Source organism: Branchiostoma belcheri, unplaced genomic scaffold (assembly GCF_001625305.1).
Source record: "Branchiostoma belcheri isolate BF01 breed outbred unplaced genomic scaffold, Haploidv18h27 scaffold57, whole genome shotgun sequence".
Taxonomy (NCBI): domain Eukaryota; kingdom Metazoa; phylum Chordata; class Leptocardii; order Amphioxiformes; family Branchiostomatidae; genus Branchiostoma; species Branchiostoma belcheri.
In genome coordinates this window covers 1087735-1112430 of record NW_017804209.1, presented here as the reverse complement: position 1 = coordinate 1112430, position 24696 = coordinate 1087735, and the positions used below count along the sequence as shown (strand labels likewise).

At 49.9% G+C, this 24696-nt stretch overlaps 3 protein-coding genes across 9 annotated transcripts in view; 2 read left to right on the top strand and 1 right to left on the bottom strand.

Annotated features, from left to right (window-relative positions):
• Window positions 1–14413, bottom strand: part of LOC109481702 (cysteine and glycine-rich protein 2-like) — a 23804-nt gene extending 9391 nt beyond the window's left edge. For both annotated transcript variants that reach the window (XM_019784294.1, XM_019784293.1), the window contains exon 1: window positions 14314–14413. The gene's annotated coding sequence lies outside the window, so the exon portion shown is untranslated. The remainder of the gene's footprint in view (window positions 1–14313) is intronic.
• On the top strand, window positions 4214–5104 carry LOC109481646. The gene has a single exon (XM_019784224.1). It carries the CDS (start codon window positions 4214–4216, stop codon window positions 5102–5104), a length of 891 nt encoding a protein of 296 aa, XP_019639783.1.
• Window positions 14414–18653: 4240 nt separating the features above from the next.
• LOC109481700 (DNA damage-regulated autophagy modulator protein 1-like) overlaps window positions 18654–24696 on the top strand; it is an 8697-nt gene continuing 2654 nt past the window's right edge. The window contains exons 1-6 of one of the 6 annotated variants that reach the window (XM_019784288.1): window positions 18654–18813; window positions 20983–21125; window positions 21762–21829; window positions 22555–22697; window positions 23838–24015; window positions 24427–24512. In XM_019784288.1, coding sequence (XP_019639847.1) covers window positions 20989–21125; window positions 21762–21829; window positions 22555–22697; window positions 23838–24015; window positions 24427–24512 — 612 coding nt within the window. In that variant the 5' untranslated portion in view covers window positions 18654–18813; window positions 20983–20988. The other 5 variants (XM_019784291.1, XM_019784289.1, XM_019784290.1 and 2 more) reach the window with 5 other exon arrangements.

The following is a 24696-nucleotide window of genomic DNA, read 5'->3' as shown; positions in this document are numbered from 1 at the left end:
CGCGCTGCGTTCCTTTTCCCGCGCTTTGTGTACATAACAAGCCTTTCCCGGCCTATGCCCATATAAGGTCTGCACTACCATATAAGGCGCTCCGTGTACATAACATGTCGTTCCCGCCCCGGCCTATGCCCATATAAGGTCTGCACTACCATATAAGGCTCGTCCGGCGGCCGGGCCAACACCCCGTCACGACTGAACTCGCGCCAAAAACGTTCCTTTATTTCCTGACGGGTCTTTTAGGTATTAAAGTAGCCTCTTCCCAGCCTCCTCGGGTTGCTGGGAAAATACTAGTAGTAGAGAATACTACTACCAGAGGTATGTGAGAAGTGGCAATATTTAACAGGTACGCAACCTACGTAGGGATGCTACTAAGTATTCAGTCTATTTGGCCAACAGAATTATACTGTCAAGAAAGTCCATTTTAACTTTTCAAGTGATTGGTAAGGCCATGTTGATTTGATTATATGGATGACATCCGCGCGCGCATGAATTCTCGGCCGTTTCCAAAAAAAAAAAGTTTTCAACCATACTGTAAATCGTACAAAACAGTTGCAAAATGAGCAAAAATATACCATAAGTTACAAAAAAAAATTAATAAAAACTATACCAATGTCGTAGAATGCCAAAATCAAACGAAAAAGACGAAATTGTAAAGAAATGAACTTGAAGACTAAATTATTCGCCAAACCATATTCTGTGCCATTTGCTCAACCCTCATGACCACGTAGATTTCATAATGAAAAGAACTTTTTTTTTGCAAAACGTTTTTTATTCGCACGCGCGCATCAGTTTTGGGGCTCCCGGAGGATGTCATCCATATAATCAAATCAACATGGCCTAATTAATTATCCTACCCTGATGAAGGCGACAGTGGTCGTTGAAAATTTGATCTCTGTGTAATCTTTTTGTTGGAATAAAGTTCAACATTTTATTAGAATTCCACTATTTCTCTTGAACACCCTGAGGAGCCTGGTAGAGGCTACTCGGTACTACCCCCTAGTACCCGCTAGCGCTAGCATCTACCAGGCTTCAGGAGGCGGCAGGGAGTAAGTAGAAATCAGCCAAATAGAGAGATAACATGTCGGTTGCGGCAAAATGTACTCTCTAGTGGACCAACTCCCCTGACATGTCATCTCTCTATTTTGGCCAATTTCTACTCTTTCCTAGATCCTACAACCTCCCGAAGCCTGGTAGAGGCTACCCTAGCCCTACACACAGTAGCGCCTGTTGTGTGGCGTGTTTCCCACCGTCAGTCCTGTATAACAGCTCCGCAAATTTACCTACAGGCAATACAGCACACTGCACGCTGACGACTCGGCAAATATTGTTCCAGTAGTTTAGAGCTATTTAAACAGTCCGGGCAGTGTCCCAGCCGTGTGCTAGTACTGTATTCTCTACCAGACTCTTTTGCAGGCTGTATGAATAGTAGAAATCACTCTAACAAGAATGTAGCTGGCAAACAGGACCCTCTATGGCCCTAGCCTCCTGTGCAGACTCCGGGGCGGGTGGGGATTTCGATACAGCGTTTTGAAGAGTTTTTAACGCGTTATTTTAATAGCCGTCCATCCTACACACGTGACCATCTTCAAGTTCAAAAGGCTGTATCAAAATTCCCACCCGCCCCAGAGCCTGCACAGGAGGCTACTATAGCCGACCAACTCCAATGGCCAGCTACATTCTTTTTAGGTCGATTTCTACTACATGTATTTATCCAGCCTGCAAAAGAGTCTGGTGGAGACTAGGCTAACAAGTAAATTTCAGCCAATAGGTAGAATAATTGACTAGGAGAACTTAGCTAGTGTAGAGTTAATTAGAGGGGGAATTAACCCTCGCGCGAACTGACTCTCTTGGCCAACTCCCTTATTTTACCGAATTCTAGGATCCGTACCCCCGTAGGAAGGCCTGGTGGAGGCTAGGATCCGTACCCTCGTCGTAGGAAGGCCTGGTGGAGGCTAGGATCCGTACCCCCGTAGGAAGGCCTGGTGGAGGCTAGGATCCGTACCCCCGTAGGAAGGCCTGGTGGAGGCTAAGATCTAGCCTGGGTTCCATCCTGGTTGGTGGTAGCGACTGTAGGAGCGGACGTAAACTAACCAGGATGGAACCCAGGCTAGCTAAGATCCGTACCCCCGCAAGAAGGCCTGGTGGAGGCTAGTTTGCCTGGCACAAACTGTACCCGGCGGCCGATTTTGGCCAGGCGGATCTCGGGGTATGTCAGGAACGCGGTGGGAAAAACACGGCGCGTCCCGGAATGCGCCAAGGTGACGGCCGGACCGCCAGACGCGCTATGAAGTGTCGCGTACGGGACAGAACTCCTCTCAGCGGCCCGTAAACAAGAAATAAACTTTTCCCGCCGCCTAATGACACTGTCAACATTCTTTACACACACCGTGTGTCTTTCCGAGGACGTGCTCTATCGATATATCAACCTCCTGTGCAGACTACTTTTCTGGCGCGCTGCGTTTGGTTCTTAGCCTGGGTACCACTACTTGTACGCCGGGGCTCCCACATTTTAAGGGAGAGCTATATCAAGAGATTTAGAGGGGGAGCTATATCAAATTGTACTCTCTATAGCAATGAACGAAATGAACTCTTTGACTTAGTCTCCAAATCCTACCCAAACTTTCACGCATATACAAATGAAAAGAAAACTACTCTCCTCCTAACATCCGAAAACCCACAAATTATAGAAAAAGTGGGATCCTTTGTCTTCCTCTGTCTTCAAAAAAGAAGTCAAACCCAGTAGTTTTTCTACTAGTAGTCTCTTAATAGTTACCAGTAGTTCTATGTGTACTTATTACTTGTTTTTATACAAATGTTTCTTCTGTTCATGCAATTAGCCTTCGGGCATGAATTTGTAATAAAACTTTCATTTAAGGGAAGCGAGTGTGGGAACCCCGCCGGCATACAAGTAGGATGGTACCCAGGCTATTTAGTTTTAGATTTGACAGTTTCTTTTCGAGGGGGCTCTTTTGGGGTCAACCGACGCAGATATACATTACCAGCGTAAAGAAACCACCGCGCGCTAATAGACTCTGCCAGGCTTCGGTAGGTGGCTAAAAAGAGTATAATTTGGCAGAAGAGAGAGGAGAGAGAACATGCCGGGGGAGTTGGTCCGCTAGATCTATAGAGAGTACAGTTTGCCGCACTCGACTCCCTCGGCATGTACTCTCTCTCTCTCTTTATTTGTCCAAATTCTACTCTCATACAGTCAAAGAAATCTAGAAGCAAACGCAGACCGCCACTACGAATGTGATGCCCCAATGTCAATTCAGCCTCTGGCTGCCATTTTTGGGACAGTGTTGTTGTGTTTTAATGCAAATAAACCATTGATACGAAAAAAGCCAGCGGTCGATCTCCAGTTTTCAACATGAGTCGGCGCCGGCTGTGCTGGTTAATAAGGACAGGGTGAGAGTCGACCGTGCACTTGGCCTCCGTCCAGCCCCCGCAGTGCCGGGAGATGGCGAATTCCTGCCCATTTTTGTCATATTTCCGGCCTACCTGGCTTCCTGTGGGCCACATGTCGCCCCGCAGGGATAGCCTCGATCCACCGGGCTCCTTTGCAGGCGGACTTGTAAGTATTGATTACGGATTACGCAAAATTTTCACCGCCGATTACGAATTACGTTGAATTCTGATTTCGACTGTACACTTTGCGGCTATTATAAATTGTACTATTACGAATTACATACGTTGTTTTTTGGGGGGGAGGCTGCCTACGGATTACGAAGACTAAAAAGGCCCGATTACGCCTTACGAAAAAAAGGCATGCAGGCCCCCAGAAATCGGCCTTAAGTTAAAAGAATGTAGCTGGCCAGGAGAGTTGGCCGGTCGTAGAGGGTCCAGTTTGCCTGTTACATTCTTTTTTACTTTAGGCTGATTTCTACTATTATGTCGGCCTGCAAAGGAGCCTGGTGGAGACTAGCCCCTAGCTCGGGTGAGGCAAAATGTACTCTCTAGCGGACCAACTCCCTCAGTCGGCATGTGTTAGGAGTAGATATGGGAGTAGATAAGACTGTGACCGCACGGGCGGTCAAGACATATGGTCTTCATTAACAGGAATAAAGTACCTCCGGCCATGTGGCAGGAGTCAGTCTAGAGTGAGATCTCGTCTTGTGCAGTTCTCTGACAGCTCGGCTCACCCCGCTAGCCTCGGCTACCCTACATTTGGTGGCAGCGGTTCCAACTTAACTTACGAGTACCTACGACCCACGCCATGGCTGAGCCACGTTCCCGGCTTCCCCCCTCCTTCGACGGCACCGCGGCCGACGATTTCCAGCTTTGGATTCAGCAGTTCGATGTGTGGGCCGATGCCCAGCAGCTGGACCAGGCAGCCAGGCTGAGGCACTTCCCCACCTACCTCACTGGCCCAGCCTTCGGCTTTTACACCGAGCTGCCAGCCGCGACGAAGGCCGACCTCGCCCTGATCCGAGCGGCCATGGTCGGACCCTTCGGCCGCACCGCCCTGCTGGAGGAGTTCCGTCGGGCCGCCAACGCGAGACCCCGTCGCCCCAACGAGAGCTTGTCAGTGTATGCAGCGGAGATTCAACGCCTGGTCCGCCTCGCCTACCCGACTTACAATGATGCCGGACGGGCTGGCGTTGCCCTGGACCGCTTCCTCGCGGGTTTGGACCCTGACCTGCGACACAGAGTCATGGAGTTCGGCCCCGCTGACGTCGATGCAGCCATCCGTCAGGCCTCCATTTGTGAACAGGCCCGCCACGCCGCCGCCCGTGACCTCCAGTTCCCCACGGCAGACCACACCGCCGCGAGGATCACCTCGACCAGAGCCCCGACGCCGGACCCGACCGCCACCGTCGCGACTCTGGCATCCAAGTTAACAGAGATCGTCGACCTGCTACACGCTCAGGCTTCCAACCAACGCCAACCCGAGCACCAGCAACACAGCCGCCGCGACGACCGTGACCAGCCGCCCAATCGACGAGGCAGCGACCGTCGAGATGACCCCGCGCCACGCTCAGAGACCCGCCGCCGTCTTCCCCGCCGCCCCGTCCGCCCAGATGAGCAGTGTCACCAATGCCACGGGTACGGACACTACGCCGCCTCCTGCCCTACCCCTACCCCACCCTCGGGAAACGGACATTAGCTGGTTGTACGCGCCAACAGCCAGCTAAACCCCCGCCCAACCCAGCCTCGGACTCAACTTTTTCGCCCTTTATTGCCGTTGATCTTCAAGGCGCCCCTACCACGGAGTACCCGTCATTGACACAGGTTCGTGCATCTCTATCATTAGTGACACTTTTAGACTTTCATCTCCTTCGTTACGCTGTCTGCCCATCAGTCACACATCTAACACGGTTCGTTCGGTTAACGGCGAGAAACTCCACATCGTGGGAACTACCCGCGCTCTCGTCCATCTGGGTCCCACCTCCGTGCTAGAGACGTTTCATGTTATGCGCCATGCGACGAACAATATTATTCTTGGATGGCAGTTCTGTCATTCTCATGATGTAACGATCAACCCAGCATCTGGCACCGTGAAGATAAAATCGACAACTCTACCCCTGCTGCCGCGGTCTCCTTTAGCTCCTCGTGTCTCCGACGTCACAGTGTGCCGAACGATGATCCTGCCCGCTAATAGTGTTTGTACTGTGCCCGTCCGACTCTCCACCACCCGGGGTGGAGTCCCTCACCACTTCGACGGCGTCTTTGAGCCCCAGCTGCATCGCGTTACGTATGATGGAGTAGCCGCCGCCAGGACAGTTTCCCACGTTGAAGATGGCCGCGCTGTGGTTCAAATTATGAACACAAACAACCACCCAGTTCGCCTCCCGGAAAAGTGCAATGTCGGACAATTCCACGCAGCCTCCACCCCCGACTCGGATTACCACATCCAGGACGCCGCCGACCCAGCGACCGCCGCCCCGACAGTGCAAAAGAAAAAGGTGCGTGTCCCTAAGACGTCCCTACCAGTAGTCGACCTATCCGACATTGACCTTCCTCAGCCACAGTTGACCAGACTCTCGGACCTCATAGAGGCCAACCGCGACTGTTTTTCTACCAGCGCCACCGACATCGGCCGTACGACCCTGGTGGAACATAGAATAGACACCGGAGACGCTAAACCAATCCGTCAACAACCGTACCGAACACCTGTCCACCGCCGCGACGCCCTGCGAGAGCAACTTTCATCCATGTTGGAGCAGGACGTCATCGAGCCAAGCACCAGCCCGTGGGCTTCCCCTGTCGTCATAGTAACCAAGAAGGACGGCACGCCTCGCTTCTGTGTGGACTTCCGGAAGTTAAACTCCGTCACAGTGCCTGACGCCCACCCTCTCCCCCGCATAGACGACACAATCGACGCACTTGCCGGGTCTTACTACTTCTCGACCTTGGACATGAAGAGCGCCTATTGGCAAGTTCCCGTCCATCCCGCAGACCGACACAAAACTGCGTTTTGTACGGCGGAAGGGTTATGGCAGTTCAAGGTCCTGCCATTTGGCCTTTCCAACTCAGCGGCAACGTACCAACGCCTTGTTCAGCTCATCCTCGCCGGTGTTGGTTGGGATGTCTGTCTTGCCTATCTTGACGACATCATCGTCTTTACGCCAACCTTCGACGAACATCTGCACACCCTGCAGGAGGTGTTTACTCGTCTCAGGCAAGCAGGCCTGAAATTACATCCGGCCAAGTGCCGCTTCGCACAGAAGGAAGTGACATTCCTGGGACATGTGGTGTCCCGCCGCGGCGTCGCTCCTGACCCAGACAACATCGCCAAAGTCCAGGACTGGCCTACTCCGAGCAACCAGACCGACATCCGGTCATTCCTGGGCCTGGCCTCCTTCTACCGGAAGTTCGTCCCAGCGTTTGCGACTGTGGCGGAACCTCTGGTGCGACTGACTGACAAACACCACACCTTCCAGTGGAACCCAGCCTGCCAGTCTGCGTTCGACACCCTGAAGCACCAGCTGACCAACCTCCGCTCCTCGCCTTCCCGGACTTTGCCAGTGACTTTACCTTAGCAACCGACGCGTCCACCTCCGGGATAGGCGCAGTCTTAACGCAGACTCATGGCGGCACCCAACGCGTTGTCGCATATGCCAGCAAGACCCTGTCAAGGACACAGCGACGATGGAGTACGTACGACAGGGAATTCTGGGCAGCGGTGTGGGCGATTCGCCATTTCCGCCCATACCTCTACGGCCGTAACTTCACCCTGCTGACAGACCACCGTCCGCTGCTGTCCTGCCGGGAAGTCCCACTTGGAGATGGAATGGCGCAGGGCCGACGCACGAGGTGGGCCATTGAACTCAGTACATATCAGTTTACCATCAAGTACCGACCTGGTCCCACCAACACGGACGCTGATGCCCTATCGCGCCGCCCACCCTCTCCACCGCCTGACAACGTCGACGCCGCGCTCGACACACCTGACTCCGCGGAAGTAGTCGTACGCGACACCGCCGAGCCCGCTGAAGTCATCTCTGCTGATGATTCAACTGAGCCTAAAATGCTACATGACGTCGTACGCGACGACCGTGACTCTGCTAACGTCGTCTCCGCTGATGACCAACCCGCTCCGGTGCCCGCCTCGTCACCTGAAGTCGTACGCGACGACCGTGACTCTGCTAACGTCATCTCCGATGACGACCCGTCTGCTCCTGTGCCAGCCTCGCCACCTGACGTCGTACGCGACACCCGTGTCTGCCACAGTCACCAGCATCCCCTACAAGAAGCCATCTGCTCCGCCGCTCAACTTGCCACCGCGCCGGCCATTGACTTTCGCGCTGCACAACAAGCCGACGCAACCATCAGAGAAGTTCGCCAGTGGCTACAAGACCCCGCCGGTCGCCCTCCCGCCCTTGCTGTACGCGGTAAGCACAGAGACTTGACTTTGTTTTGGTCGGACTTTGATTCCTTATTCTTATCTGATGATCTCCTGTACCGCCGCCCAGTCAACTCGCCCCCCTCCGTGAAGCCGCAATTAGTGATTCCACGCGAATTGGCCTGCCACGTGTTACCCGCCCTGCACGACGATTCCACAGCCGGACACTTCGGGCCCTCCCGTACCCTACACCGCGCTCGGGAAAGGTTCTACTGGCTAGGAATGACGATGGACGTAGCCCGTCACTGTCGTGAGTGTGTACCGTGCCAACAGCGCCGTCAGCCTGTGCCGTCACTGCGTGCGCCGTTCCAGCACATCACCGCCGACCGCCCCTTCCAAGTTGTCGCGACGGACATCACGTACATGCCACTATCTTCCGCTGGAAACAAATATGTCCTAGTGGTGTCCGATATCTTTACTAAGTATGTGAACCTGTACCCAATCCCGAAGCAGGACGCCGCCACCGTCGCTGACAAACTCTTCCGTGACTTCGTCGGCCAGCACGGCGTACCCGACCAAATCCACTCTGACCAGGGTTCGCAGTTTGAATCACAATTAGTAGCCGAACTCTGTGCCCGCCTACAAATCAGCAAAACCAGAACATCTCCCTATCACCCGCAAGGTGACGGCCAAGTCGAACGTTTCAACAGGACTATGAAGAATATCCTTGCCAAAGCACTAGCCGGTCGCGAACACGACTGGGATCTCCTCCTCCCGCATGTAGCCCTGGCCTACAATACCAGCGTACACTCTACAACAAAGTTCACACCCTACTTCCTTGTTCACGGCCGGGAAGCACGCCTCCCTGTAGATATCGCCTGCCAACTACCCGCCACAACAACACAGCTCGCCGATCTCAACGCCGCCCTCACCTCCGTTCGCCAAGCTATAGCCCAATCCCACCAGACACAAGATCAGTACAATACCCCCCACGTACGCCGTCACCATTACCAAGTTGACGACCGTGTCTGGCTTCACCACCCGCCCACGGCTCAGCACAAACTCCGCCTGCCCTGGACCGGTCCGTTCGTCATCACCGCCACCCTGCCAGCCGACTCTCCGACACCAATCCTGTACCGCATCCGTCCTGAGACCGGCAACCAGCGTCTACAGGTCGTTCACCACAACCGACTGAAGCCCTACATCGCCCCTACCCGCCGCCGCCTGCCAGCACCACCTGATGCGCCTCGCCCCGGCTACGCAGGCTTCATCCAACAGTATCACTTTGATCCACCTGCTCCAGTCCTTGCCCAGCCAGCACCTGTGCCAGTACCTGCCCAGCCAGCACCTGTTCCAGTACCTGCCCAGCCAGCACCTGTTCCGGTACCTGCCCAGCCAGCACCTGTTCCAGTACCTGCCCAGCCAGCACCTGCTCCAGTACCTGCCCAGCCAGCACCTCCACCTCCACCTGCCCCGCCTCCAGCCGCTCCTGTCCAGCCAGCTCAGCGTCCGCACATCATCAGAACTCGATCCGGCCGCATCAGTCGACCCCCTGACCGGTTTATGGACTTCGATTACGGCTAATGAACTCTAGGAATGAGCTCCGTTAATTGACTACTACTGAAACCTATGCCTGAACGAACACTCCTCTCATACGAACTTTATCATCTTTATCATATCTCTATTATGTTGAGCGTCGTTCTTATATTGCGTATTCTTGTTTTTTTTTATATGTATTACTATGTATTTGCTTCGCATGTCCTCTAGCGACTTTTTGTGCCCTCGTTTCGACGCAGTATGATTTGTTTATATTTGTTTATGTACCAGTTTTGTTGTTTTTAGATAGAGTTGTTTTGATCCGTGCTTACTCACTGTATCTCCGTCCGGAAGTAATTAGCTCGAACCCAACACACTAGCTCCCAGCATGATATGCCCCGTCTACTCTTGTTGTTGTTATTGTTTTGTTTCCTGCTGCGGAGTCGGGGACGACTCCTTTTGTAAGGGGGGGCCAATGTTAGGAGTAGATATGGGAGTAGATAAGACTGTGACCGCACGGGCGGTCAAGACATATGGTCTTCATTAACAGGAATAAAGTACCTCCGGCCATGTGGCAGGAGTCAGTCTAGAGTGAGATCTCGTCTTGTGCAGTTCTCTGACAGCTCGGCTCACCCCGCTAGCCTCGGCTACCCTACACATGTTATGTCTCTATTTGGCCAATTTCTATTCTTTCCTAACTCTCCGAAGCAGAGGATGTGGGGGAATGATCGTTAGCTTTTTATATATGGCCGTTTTTTTTTTTGTTGTTTTTTGTCGCTACCCTCACCAAAAGTCGTTGGCCGGCGACCTTCTCTGGCTAACGGATACTGTCTTGCCACCGAAAGGGATCTGCTTGGAGATTACTCTTTCCAGCTCCCTCCCGAAGCCCGGTAGAGGCTAACTAATCCGGCCTGGCCTCCTCAGGGCCAGCTGTAGCCCGGCTGGGCCCCCTGAACCCGACACCCTGTCACTGGTGCTGAACCGACGCTCTGTCAAACAACCCTACCCCAAATGTACCCTGGGTGCCAGACAAGCAAGTTACGGGCCGCTATTAAACCGTTCCCATCGGCAGCCAGAAGCCCTTCGCCCGCAGACGTAAATTACCGCTGCGGTGGAGTTGAGCCCGTTGTAGGGCCAGCCAAACTTCCCCCGGGCCAGACTCCCCAGTAGCGGTCATTTTAGACAGGCGGGCGAAGGGCTTCTGGCTGCCGAAGGGAACGGTTGACGGCCCCAAACGAGTTTGGCATCCAGGGTAAACAACCCGTACTACAAACCCCGCTTGTTTTCCTCTCGGTACAACAGACCCGGGCTTGTTTTCGCCGCCAGTCTCCTGTCATGTCGCCGCCTTTTCCGTGTTTACAAGTGGCCGGACGGATAGCCTAGAAACGGCACACTTGGGTCGCCGCGCTTTCCGTGTTTACAAGTGGCCGGACGGAGTAGCCTAGAAAACAGCACACTTGGGGCGCAAAGCCGTGTGGAAAACGGCAGAAAAGTGGCAAAACATTAATCTCCAAGCAGATGTTGTCGTGGGGGTATGACAGTATCAAATTGGGCAGCCTGTATCTATTTTCCCTCCCAAAACATCGTACAACTAAACATCTGCGGAGATTATAAAGCGCGCCGACCTATACGAAGTATTAAACCTGACAAAACTAGTGTATGATGTATATAGTAATATATACTTCAAAGTTCACCTGTCTTTTACACCAACAGAATCGGTTATTTATTTTCCTTGGTGCCCTTACCTTCATTTCCCTTTGTTTTATTCGTACCGGTCACTTGTTTTGTGACTAGCACATGTGCAGCTGCTAATAATCCAGTTGCTATTGGGCTGAGCAGTACGAAAGGACAAAACCCGGGCGTGTTTTTGCTCCTGTCAAACATGACCGCAGGCCAGTGGGTCGGTTTCTGTCCTGCCAAACTTGAGCACAGCCAGCCGGCCGGTTTCCAGAGTTCGCTGTATGAAAACGGCAGCCCACACGTCCGCGTTTGGAGTAGCATGCCAAAAAACTGGGGGTTTTGGGGGGTCTTCGGGGTCTTTGCCAGCTTTCATGTGCTATTTTCTTATTGCATATAGACAACATAGCCGGCCTGGTTGAATTACCCCCATTTATATCAGAAAACAGCCGAAGACCGCCAAACCCCCAGTTCTATAAGCCTGCTATGGAGCACAGCCAGCCGGCTGGTTCTGAGAGAACGCATTGACACATCCGCGTTTGGAGTGGCCTGGATGCCAGACTGTTGCCAGGGCAAGTACACAGTCACAGACCACCCTTTAGTCTGGTTACCAAACCTATTATAGCTCCCAAGTCCTACAATCCTCTCTATTTGCGGAGAGGATGTAGGACTCGGGAGCTGGTGACCAGGCTACCCTTTTTTCTTTCTTTAGACCCTGAGTCACAATCTAAATGCGTCAACCACAGACGATGTTGATGTTAACGTAAGGCACAAATCGTTACAAAACGGTGCGAACTATTCATGGGGTTCATGATATCTCACGCCCATGTGTCCGTTACACAACTTACATGCTGTACAGCCTTAAATGTGTGTCACAACAAGTCTCTTATAGCCTGGCGGATCACGTATCAGCCATAAACATTGCAGTACGTGTTGTTTATGCCAGGGAGGCTAGAATAAAGGACAGGAGTCTAGTACATGAACTTCAGCCGACTGCAAACGTCACTGAAATCCGGCCGTACATAGCCTGGATGCCAGACTGCTGTTAGGGCCTGTTAGGACCCTGCATTAGAAGGAGTGTTTATGGTAAAAATTTCCTTAAATAAGGGCATGTTGGCCTTAGGGCCGAGGAGCTAGCCTGTAGTGTAGATGTCCCTGGGAACATCTCAACATTCTGGCGCCCAGGCTGGCCCAGGAGCCGAGGAGCTATCCCGTATACTGACCCTAGGAACGGCCTGACACCCAGGCTAGCCCTGGAGCCGAGGAGCTGGCCTGAATACTGGCCCTGGCAACAGTCTGACACACAGGCTAGCCCAGGAACCTATGAGATAGCCTGTATACTGCCCCTGGCAACAGTCTGGCACCCAGGCTAGCCCTGGAGCCGAGGAGCTAGCCTGTATACTGCCCCTGGCAACAGTCTGGCGCCCAGGCTAGCCCTGGAGCCGAGAAGCTATCCCGTATGTTGTATAGTAGCCCTGCCAACAGCCTGGCGCCCAGGCTAGCCCCGGATCCGAGAAGCTATCCCATATATAATTGTATATTCCCCTGTCAACAGCCCGGCGCCCAGGCTAGCCCGTATATCACTCGCTCACGTTTGTTCTCACGTACGTATACAACACAGAGTGGCGACGAGACACAAACACCCACATTTATAATATGTCACGTCAGGCCCTGGGGTAGACTTAAGCGCATACTTCAGAAGTTCTTAGCCTCCATACCAGGCCTTCCTAGAATACACATCCTACAGATCCTAGAATTCGGTAAATTAAAAAGGAAAATAGTCGGCCAGGAGAGTCAGTCCGTGAGAGTGTTAATTTCCCCCTCAAACTACGCAGGCCAATGAACTCTACGCTGGCTAAACTTCCCTAGTCAATTATGCTCCCTATTGGCTAAATATGTTACTTTTTTGAACCCGCGTTGTTTATATAGTCTGGTGGAGACTACATACTTCCTACAGTAAACTAGTCTATAGCTAGTGGCGTCCCCTTGAACCCGGGACGTCAGTTGTATAAACGTCTAAAGCCGTCCGCTATGTGACGACAAACCCTTCACAGTCGTCAGTACTGAACACAAACATTCCCGTATCTGGGAGACGCAGCTTGCGGTAAACTTGACCTAGACCGGACTGGCCTGGCCTCCCGCTGTGCGTTTCCCGGCTGTTATACTGTAGCTAGCCTGGCAGCCAGACCACCGTAGGTTCCCCGGTATCTCTACGGTGCTGGGAGTACTGTAGCCTGGTAGTCAGACCACCATAGGCTCCAGCCTCCATAGCATGCCAAAAACTGGGGGTTTGGGGTCTTTGGGAGCTTTTCAAGTGTGGTATTTTCTGATTGCATATAGACAACATAGCCAGCCTGGTTGAATTACCCCCGTTTTTTAGAACTGGGCTAATCAGAAATCAGCCGAAGACCACCAAACCCCCAGTTCTAAAAGCCGGAGGCTACGTAGGCTCCCTGGTATATCTACGGTGCTGGGGGCACGACCCACCCGCCCAGGTGCAATAGCGAACGCCAGGGTTTTTTATGGGGTCGGTTCACATTAGATTAGTTAAGTCACATAGTCGGTTCAGCTACGATGAAGGCAAAGGTCGACTGAAAGGATCTAGCAAATCAGGAGAGCCTACATGCCCTTTTTCGTAAGACGTATTACTAAATCAGGCCCTTTTAGTCTTCGTATTCCGTTGGCAGCCTCCCAAAAAATCAACGCAATTCGTAATAGTACATTAGCCGCCAAGCTTAAAGTCGTCATCAGCTCTGAGAAGTTGACGTAATTCGCAATCAGCGGCGAAAATCGTTTGCGCAATTCGTAATCACTACCCCCCATGCAGGCCCTCAGTCAGGAGAGGCATCTGCTCAGTAGGACTTGGGCCGGTAGAACACCAGCCTTAGGAGCCTGGTCCCGAGACTACCAGCCGGTCCGTCCCTGCCGTGAGTTCGGCGCCAGGAATGCGGAACTCGCACGTCACTCCTCGGGAATTTCACGGCGCCACTCTGAAGTATGCATGGCGAGCAGCAGGGACGTACGTGGCAAGTCTTATATAAACTAGGACACCTTCACACACACACACACACACACACTGGTCATAAACTTCTTAAAGTATGACAGAAGTCAACACCTTCAGACGCGACGGCGCTACCCTTAAGGTTCCGACGCGACGCCAGCCGCGCTCACCTGACGTAATGACGGCACGTCTGTGGAAAGGAATGCGGAAGCGAATCGGCACACCTTTCCTGGGCAGTGACAGCTTGGAGCCAAACTTCACACACCCTAGCAGAGTCCTGACTTCAGCAGGCGGAGAGAGGAACGCTCCTACTCACCGTGTGGTTCCACAGAAAGTCCCGCCAACAGTCTTGACTCCGTCCGTCTGCTCTGATCGGGTCTCTGGGTCCGTACGGGAAGTCCCAAGTTCAGCCGCTTAAGTACCCGGGGTTTGCACCCGGCACCACGGCACATGTCGCCTGACAGGACGGGCGGCTTTGCACACGGCACACCGGCCCGCCTGGGCGCGGCGGGAGGAACGCTCTGGCTGGGAGTTTTATAGACACGGTCAAAATTTCACCTGGAAGCCAAGTCTAACTGTCCAAATGCCACCTAGGAGGAACGCTGAGGGGGGGGGGCCGTCCATGGAGCTAGAAACACACAATGCTTGGATTTAAATTGTGTTGAGATTAACTCCTTGCTTCCATTTGGACGGTTAAACTCTAAGCGTTCCTCCCAGGTGACATTTGGACGGTTAAACTTGTTCCAGGAGAAATTTTCTACCGCAATGGGCCGTCAAAATTTCACCTGGGAAAAAGTTTAACCACCCAAATGTCACATTGGAGGAACAGTAAAAGTGTAACCCTCCAGATATCACCTTGGAGGAACGGTAAGAGTTTTAACCGTCCAAATGTCACTTGGGAGAAAGTTTAACCGCCAAAACCTCACATGGGAGGAACGGTGAGAGTTTTAACCTTCCAAATGTCACTTGGGAGAAAGTTTAACCGTCCAATTGTCACCTGGGAGAGAGTTTAACCGTTCAAATGCCACCTGGCAGGAACGCTTAGAGTTTTAACCTTCAATATTTCACATAGGAGGTAAGATCAGGGTTTTAAAAGTTTACCCATCCACATGTCACCTGGGAGAAAGTTAAACCGTCAGAATATCACCTGGGAGAAAGTTAAACCGTCAGAATATCACCTGGGAGAAAGTTTAACTGTCAAAACCTCACATGGGAGAAAGTTTAACTGTCAAAACCTCACACGCTGGGAGTTTTAACCGTCAGAAAATCACCTGGAAGAAACGCTTAGACATGTCGCCTTGGGGAAAGTATAACCCTCCAAACGTTGTGACCTGTGAGGGAGGGTTTTCTTTCAACACCACACAGTCCAAGGATTGTGACCTAACACCACTGTTCTTATACTCCAAGATTTCAAAAGACGCACTCTTGATTAAGAGACACCATTTTAAAAAGTCAATTTGTGGTGTCATCATGATCATGGACTTCTGTTAATTCCCAAAATATTTCCTAACATGGCGAAGAGCGTCACCTTGTTTGTTGTTCTGACGTCACACTCCAAGTCTACGTCATCTGACCTTCAGGGCAGCAAGGTCGTCCTTGTTGGGGAATTCTGGGAATTTTTCTGACAAGATGTTATCTCCGACGACCTTGACGAAACTTTCCTGCAGTGTTCCAAGGTCATTTTAGGCTGTCTGGATGCCAATCTAGAGCATAGGCACACTCACACATACAGACACACAGCCATATACAGACACATGCACACACACACACACACACACACACACACACACACACACACACACACACACACACACACACACACACACACACACACACTCACACACACACACACCACACACACAATACTAACTAACACAAACACACACACACACACACACACATGCACACACTGACGTCACAAATAACGGATAACGTCATGTTTATTACCATGGCAACGTTCGACTTGTAACACTGACCTCTGACCCATGTTGCTAGGAAACGTCAGGAGCGGATGAAACTGTGCGACATTGTATTGTAAGAGTTAGTCTGAAAGGGTTATACGTAAGTCTCCACCAAACTCCAATGGATATAATATACTGCAAAATAGTAGGAAGTAGCCACGTATTCAGTCCTAGGGAGTTTAGCCGGTTTGGGGAGTGTAGTTTACCCTAGGCCAATGCCTACTGCTTTCTGTGGGAAAGTGAAGTAGGTAACCTTGTTAATCTTCCGAATAACTTTGATCAATACGGGAAGGGACCCCACACATCTGCGTGACCACATCGGCTACATGTACACGTAGCGGCGAGAAGCAGAACAGTCTGAAGCTCTGGGAGATGTCTGATAGACATAGAAACCTAAGCAAGTGAGATACAGTACCGTAAGAAGAAAAAGAAGAAAGTATAATATATCATCTGCTTGGAGAGTCACTCATAAACCTGATCTTGACTTCAGGTGACTTTGGGGGAGAATCCCGGGAGAAATACAGCTGCGTTTTCAGCACCGTCTTGAGACATTTTTCCTCGGGCCGTGCCTCCGTCTTGAGAAGTTGAGACATTTCTCCCTGCGCCTTGAGAGGCCCGGAATAGCCCGCCGGCTAAAACCGGCCGCTCGCGCAAACACATTAGTCTCCAACAGACTCCTCTGCAGGCTTTTTATTATTTATTTATTTCTGTTTTATTTAAACAGGGTAGAGACCTCAGTGCTATTTAAAACCACTGCTTTTCAGGAATGCCCTGTGACAGCAAGTCACACATGAAAACAATGAAATCGACACATTAACAAATACATAACGTTGCAAAATAACCAAGCGGGTTGAATAAATAGTAGAAATCGGCCTAAAAGGGGATATAATTGGCCAGAGGAGGTGGTCGGTCTGCACGCATTTGCCTGGGCGGTGGCAAAATGGACTAGCCTCCATAGCATGCCAAAAACTGGGGGTTTTGGGGGGTCTTTGTGATCTTTTATGTGATTGCATATAGACAACATAGCCGGCCTGGTTGAATTACCCCCGTTTTGTTTAGAACTGGGCTAATCAGAAAACAGCCGAATACCACCAAAACTAGTTCTATAAGCCTGCTACGGAGGCTAAAGATGGACCCTCTCTGGCCGGCCAAGTTCTCTAGTCAATTAATCCCCATTTTAGACCGATTTCTACCATTTATTCAGCCTGCAAAGGAGTCTAGTGGAGACTACGAGCACACCAACCGCGGGAATCTAGGTTCTGATATGGAGACTTGGCTTCCGAACGAATAACCCAAACAAAATACCGGATCAAAAAAGACGTGCGAAATGCAGCAACAAGCAGTGATGTGGGCTGTGGTCTGTGGATACACGGGCAGGGGTTTAAAACGAATAACAACATAGAAGTAATAACACATAACGCTGTCCTGTTTTTCAGCGCAAGAAATGAACAGACCCAAAATGAACGGACCATACACCAATGGTTACTTTCTGCTGTATGTGTATTTTTGTGCAAAATCATGTTATGTGTGAGGGCAAATGTACATATACGGAGTTTATATGTTTTGGACTTGGTAGTGCTTCAATCAAGATGTTACCCCTCTCTTGGAAGCGTTTGTTCGTTTATCGTTAACGTTTTGCAAAAGGAATGAAGAAGTTTTGAATGGGATGTCATTAGGTGGTCGAAGAATCTTATAATCCCCCTGGTGGATTTTCTTGGCACTGTACTACAGCAGAACTTTCTGTTTTGATATCTTGTGTTCTGGACATGTTTGCTTGGAGGGATGATTTATTTTGGGGGGCGGTGGGGGGTGGTGTGTGTGTTGTGTGTGTGTGTGTGTGTGTTTTGGGTACGGGCAGACTATAAGTCTTGGCCGCACGTGAAGAATTGGTGTTGGCCCCCTATTATTAAGGCTGTTGTTTTGTTTTATACTGCAGGGGCCCATATGTATTTCGTTTCCGACTTGGAAGATTATAACTCAGGAAGGGATTGATGGTAAATGCAATTCATGACATATCATTTTTTAAAGTCAGAAAAATAGAATGAGACTAGAACGCCCATTTGATAGTCTCCACCAGACTCTTTTGCAGGCCGAATAAATAGTAGAAATCGGCCTAAAAGGGGGATATAATTGGCCTGAGGCACGTGCAGGCAAGCTGGACCCTCTATGGCCGGCCAACTCCTCTGGCCAATGATCCCTAGCCGATTTTAGCCTGCAAAGGAGTTTGTTGTAGACTACCCGTTTCAGGGGTCAAGCTTCATCTTACCATCATTCTCATCGGACCGCGAACATTTTTGTTGGGGACGCTCTCTGACAACATGAGGTGACGGGAAACCCTTACCTGGAGCCTTTCCAAGCCAGAAGAAGTGTCGGTTGGAAAAAAGGTTGAAACATAAAATTTCGACTTCATGTTTTCATATCATTCTTTCCTAGATCTATCGCAGAGTGGAACTCGCTGTCACCAAGTACAGTAGGGACTATGGACATTATCATTAGCTTTAAACAATGTCTACAGTTAGATGTTCAAGGGTTAGGTGTAACAAGTCGTTTGGTGTGATACAGCCAGCTGCCGCCGCGCCGCGTGCCTGCAAAGCTGGTGTGTTACGCCAGATGCAGATGTTCAAAACCTATCGGCTGCATTTCAACATTCTCCGCCAGGCGGCGCGGCGGAGCGTCTGCCCGGATCAGCTGGTGTTGTTTTGATCGGAGCGAAACTCCGACTTCCGGTTTCTGCTGTCAGCAGAGAAAGATTTTTGTGACCTTCTGGAGGAAAAACCCGGCATGTGACGCAGGAGTTCTGCTTTTGGTTTCCAGACCTGTCCGGGTCGCTACTCTACGTTTGTAGACGACAGAAGGTGAGAGGTTTTGTTTCTTTGTATGTCCTCTTTCCTTAGCCTCTACCAGGCTTCGGGAGGCGGCTGGAAAGAGTAGAAATCGGCCAAATAGAGAGATAATATGCCAGGGGAGTTGTTCTGCTGGGAGGGACCAGTTTGCCGCTCCAGAATGTTCTCTCCCAGCAGAAAAACTCCCTGCCATATTTTCTCTCTATTTGGCCGATTTCTACTCTTTCCATACGCCTCCCGAAGCCTGGTAGAGGCTACGATCATAGTTCACACAAATGAATATAACGTTACCAGCAAGGGTTGAAGCTCTTTGATACCAGTCATATGTATTTAGATTATACTCAATACATACGCAACTATCAGTTTCCCCCGATTTAACAGTCAAATTTAGAATACAGGAAATAATTTGCATAATTTTATGACGGGGAAATGAAACCCTCAAGGTTTGTTTGTTTGTTTTTGTTTGTTTGTCTGGATATGATTTAGGAAAATCGTAGCCAGTTGCTTGAGTAACTGCTTTTTGACGAGTCCCCTATTAAACAGGCCAGGTGAGGCTACGTGACTGCTAATATTGGCAGAAATGGAACCGAGCTGAAATTGAGAATTCAGACGGATTCTGTTAATTAGCATGTTCTCTGCATTTTGTTGTTCTTATGTCCATTGCCCACTGGGCCCCGGCTGGGAAATGCAACCCTAGCCATTAACACAGGGAGGTTTAACGAAGAGTTACTCATTAACAGATAGAGAGGTTAATAAAATGTGTCCTGAACAGGAAGTTTGGAAGGTGACTTCAGAATCTTGTGACTTGTGAGGTCACGGAGGGGGAAAGGAGACTCAGAGGGGGTGTACATTTGTGCACGTGTCAGTGTAATACCGAGGGGAGTCTCTAGAGGAAGCCGACAGCTGGTGACACCTGTGCCAGACCGACATACAAGTTAATATCAACCCGGTTTATCAATAACCAGGATAAGTGTTTTCAACAACTTTAGGTGAAAATGGTGAAAAAAGATTTTGAGTTGCAACAAAAGACAGGTTGTGTTTTCTTTTCAGACCCCTTCCCTGACATGGCAAGCTGTTTTCTGTTTTTTCTTTAATCATAGAGCTACAAATGTATAATTCAACGTTTCCCTTTGAGCTTAGTCTGTCAGTGACAACATACATGAACCAGCTGTGGACTGAGACCTGTTTTATTTTGTTGCCAAACATCAGAGAAACAACAAATTGACCTGGCCTGGCCCGGAGTTGTAACAGCGTGGGTTAACTATTAACAGGTGTGCACACACATGACTCTTACTAATGCACCTGCACAGGTCAACTTAGGTGTGGGGGTAACACTCTCGTGACTACTAACACCTGCTCAGGTGAAGTCTGAACACTCAGTTGTGAGGGTAATACTCTTGTGATTCCAGGTGTGTTGGTGAGAATCTTACAGCTGCCCAGGTGAAGCCTTAATTTCCAGGTACATTAGTTAGAGTCTTGCACCATCCCAGGTGAAGTCCTTGTAGGCCATCATACCTTCCCAGGTAAAGTCTGACAGGTGTGTGGTGGGAATCTTACTGTAACAGCTGTCCAGGTAACTCCCAGGTGTTTTGATGAGACTCTTGCAGCTGCCCAGGTGTGTTGGTGATCTGAATTTAACATACAGTCAAACCTGCAGGTAAAATAGCCTCACCTGAAAGTAATGATTTTCTCTTCAAGCCGACCACCCCAGTCTGTAACAACCACCTGTCCTGACTTTTACTCGGCCCCCAGGGTGGCCTTCTTGGGAGGTGTGACTGTTTCTCAGATGTTTGGCAACAAATACACCTGTTTACATTATGAATTTAGCATAGAGCATTCCCCCTAATGCAACAACACGAGACTAGATCGAGACTGAATCGCAACAATGGTTGGGAGTTGTTGAAATCCTACTTTAATACCCCTGCTCCACTTGACAAGCCTGAGGAAGACCAGAGTGACTGGTTGAAAGCTCTAGGTGAGAGAACTTTCTGTGTTGGACCAAAAGTTTTAACTTTAAACAAGTCTCAATCTAGTCTTGTGTTCTCACGAGACTAGATCACTCCATGATCAAGATGTACATTGGACATCGAAAATTTGGAGGTACGCGTTTCTACCTTCTAAAATCGTCCCTGATTAAAAGAATATTCTTACTACAAACTTTTTGTTTCCTACTTCCTGCAGTGGTGCATGATGGGATTCTGGTTCACGGAGGGGCTGAGTTTCCTGCCGATCGGGCTGGGCGTCTGGACGACCGCTACCATGGTAACGACCTACATCATGGCCGTCCTGCGCGGCGATGTCGTGCCCGACTTCCCCTACATCAGGTTTGTTTGTTTGTTTGTTTGTTTGCTACCATGGTAACGACCTACATCATGGCCGTCCTGCGCGGAGACGTCGTGCCTGACTTCCCCTACATCAGGTTTGTTTGTTTGTTTGCTACCATGGTAACGACCTACATCATGGCCGTCCTGTGCATCGACGTCGTGCCTGACTTTCCCTACATCAGGTTTGTTTGTTTGTTTGTTTGTTTGTTAGTGCTAGTCTTTACCAGGCTTTTTCATGGCAGAAAAGAGTAGAAATCAGCCAAATAGTGAGTCTCTCTATTTGGCTGATTTCTATCATAGCATGCCAGGGGAGTTGGTCCGCTAGAGAGTATATTTTGCAGCGGCAAACTGTTCTCTCCAGCAGACCAACTCCCCCGGCATTCTATCTCTCTATTTGGCCGATTTCTACTCTTTTCAGTCACCTCCCTGGTAGAGGCTAGTTTAGTGCCCCATTGGTGTGCTAGAGAATATCAATGGCCACAATCTCAGTCTGTACCCTGAAGTCTTGCACAAGTCAATACCTTGGGCTAATTACAAAGATATGAAAATCAATCTAGCATCTATCTATCTTGCTCAGACATCCTGTACCGAGTACTGTATGACATTGTTTATTTGTTTGTTTGTTTGTTTGTTTAGCGACACAGGAGACAAGATCCCAGAGAGCTGTGTGTTCGGCCAGATGCTGAACATATCTGCATTCCTCAGTAAGTTTCCTTGGATAGTTTCCTAAGTAGTTTTTTCTGTGATGTGTTAGTATGAAAAGACTTACTAATAGGTTGATCCAGTCATGTTCGCTTGTTGTTGTGGTCTGCATGCGTCTCTTTCGAATTCCGTACAACTAGTGGCCTGGACATGACTGGAAAAGAGACATATCGTTCTTGTGTATGGGGATGGCAGCACTGTGAATGAGGAAGCTAGTAATATGGTGTCAAACCCCTACATACAAAAGAACGCAATACACTTACTAGTGTCAAGAAGAGTTCGAGTGGCCTAGTATACTGTGCTGTAATGACAATTATTATACAATTCTGTTACAGGCCTGGGCACCATGTACGTTCGATATAAGCAGGTGTGTATGTGTTACAGGCCTGGGCACCATGTACGTTCGATATAAGCAGGTGTGTATGTGTTACAGGCCTGGGCACCATGTACGTTCGATATAAGCAGGTGTGTTTGTGTTACAGGCCTGGGCACCATGTACGTTCGATATAAGCAGGTGTGTTTGTGTTACAGGTCTGGGCACCATGTACGTCCGATATAAGCAGGTGTGTTTGTGTTACAGGCCTGGGCACCATGTACGTTCGATATAAGCAGGTGTGTTTGTGTTACAGGTCTGGGCACCATGTACGTGAGATATAAGCAGGTGTGTTTGTGTTACAGGTCTGGGCACCATGTACGTTCGATATAAGCAGGTGTGTTTGTGTTACAGGTCTGGGCACCATGTACGTTCGATATAAGCAGGTCGAGGCGATGAACCAGACAAACTCCCGCGGCGTGCGGCTGCTGAACAAGGTCGGCCTGTGGGTCGGGCTGCTGACCTCGGTCGGCCTCACACTCGTGGCAAACTTCCAGGTGAGACCACACTTATAACCAAACTTCCAGGTGAAACCTTAATGATATTCGTCAAACTTCCCGTTTTGTATCACAGTATATATCTGGCAGGTTCTGTCATACATGTACAGCCACCCAAAATTGGTAGTTTTAACAGATAGGAGACATATTTAGTTTGTCTGAGATTATATCATAATACAATCTCTTTAGCTATTGCACAGAGGAATTATTGGGGTTTTCTTTTACACAACCAGTATTGTCTTACATTGCTTACATTTTGTATCTATCAGACACCTTCCTCAGAGCATCTTACTGGAGTTGTGCTTAAAGCTAGTCATAAGTCTGTACTTGTCTCGGGTAAAATTACGTTAGTCTTAAAAAGACCTGTGCAATGGCCAAGTCGGTAGAGTGCTTGCCTTACATTCTGTAGGATGTGAGTCTCCTATCCCTGGGCGCTGAGTCATACCAAAGACTTCAAAAATGGTACACAAATTTGCTTTCTCTGCTTAGCACTCAGCATTTGAAAAGGGTATGGAAGATGAACACACACCACTACCAGTGGACTAGCCCCCTGCTGTAGTGGCCTGTGTGTATGGGAGTTGGGAGTTAAACACACACCACTACCAGTGGACTAGCCCCCTGCTGTAGTGGCCTGTGTGTATGGGAGTTGGGAGTTAAACACACACCACTACCCGTGGTCTAGCCCCCTTCTGTAGTGGCCTGTGTGTATGGGAGTTGGGAGTTAAACACACACCACTACCCGTGGTCTAGCCCCCTGCTGTAGTGATTGCACGACTGTGTGGCCCAAGGGTGATAGAAATGGAGATGGGCACCGCCATATGCGACCATACTATTGGTTGTGGAGAGGACTTTAACTAACTAACTTAAAATGCCCCCCAGGAAGGTAACATGAAGACAGTACACTTCATCGGAGCTGCGCTGGTGTTTAGGATGGGAGTGGTGTACAGCTGTCTCCACACCGCTGTCACCTACAGGCTCTACCCTGCCCCTAACTGTGCTGATATAACTGTAGTTATACCTGTGGCTCTACCCTGCCCTTAACACTGAAACTGTGCTGATATAACAGTAGTTATACCTGTGTTACCCCACCTCTAACACTGAAACTGTGCTGATATAACAGTAGTTATACCTGTGTTGTAGGAAGGTAACGTGAAGACAGTACATTTCATCGGCGCTGCGCTGGTGTTCGGGATGGGAGTGGTGTACAGCTGTCTCCACACCGCTGTCTCGTATCGTCTCTACCCTGCCTATGCCTCGCTGCGACTGTGCCGCGCCCGGGCCGCCATTACTGCCGTCGGGGCTCTCGCCATGATCATCGGTATCCTTTGGGTCGGGGGTAGAACTTGCTACAATGAAACCTGCCCAAGGTGACCACCCAGGGGACCGAAGAAAAGTGGTCACCTTGGACAGGTGGTCTCCTAAAAGAGGGTCGCCTCACAACATGAGTAAGACATAAATGTTTTCCAAATCGAGTTTTAATGTCAAATACTGTAAACATGGCACAATTTACGTCAAACAAAGCATTGTCAAACAGTACAGGCAAACTGGCTGGTTTCACCATGATTTCTCATTAGTTGCCATCAATAATCAACACGATTGAAAATGATGTGCTCACCATGGGCAGGTATATATAAAACTCAACTTTGTGGTAAATATAGTTGAATATAAAACTGAACTTTGTAGGTGGTTTTGGTATGTCATCTGTTGGGTAACCTTAACGAAAGTGCAGCATTTGGGACAGCTATGTCAGCAAATTACCAGTGGGCAACACACGAACATGCACACGACAGGCTACACTGGCAGCCTGGGGACCCGGTAAGTATGTGTTGTTGTGTCTGTGTATCTGGGTGTGTGTGAGTGTATGTTTGTGTGTGTGTTTGCGAGTGTGTGTGTGTCCGTCTGTGTGAGTGTGATGTGTGTGCGTGTGTGAGGGGGGGTACTGTGTGTGTGTGTGAGGGGGGTACTGTTTGAGTACGTCGTTAACCCCCCNCCCTACTTC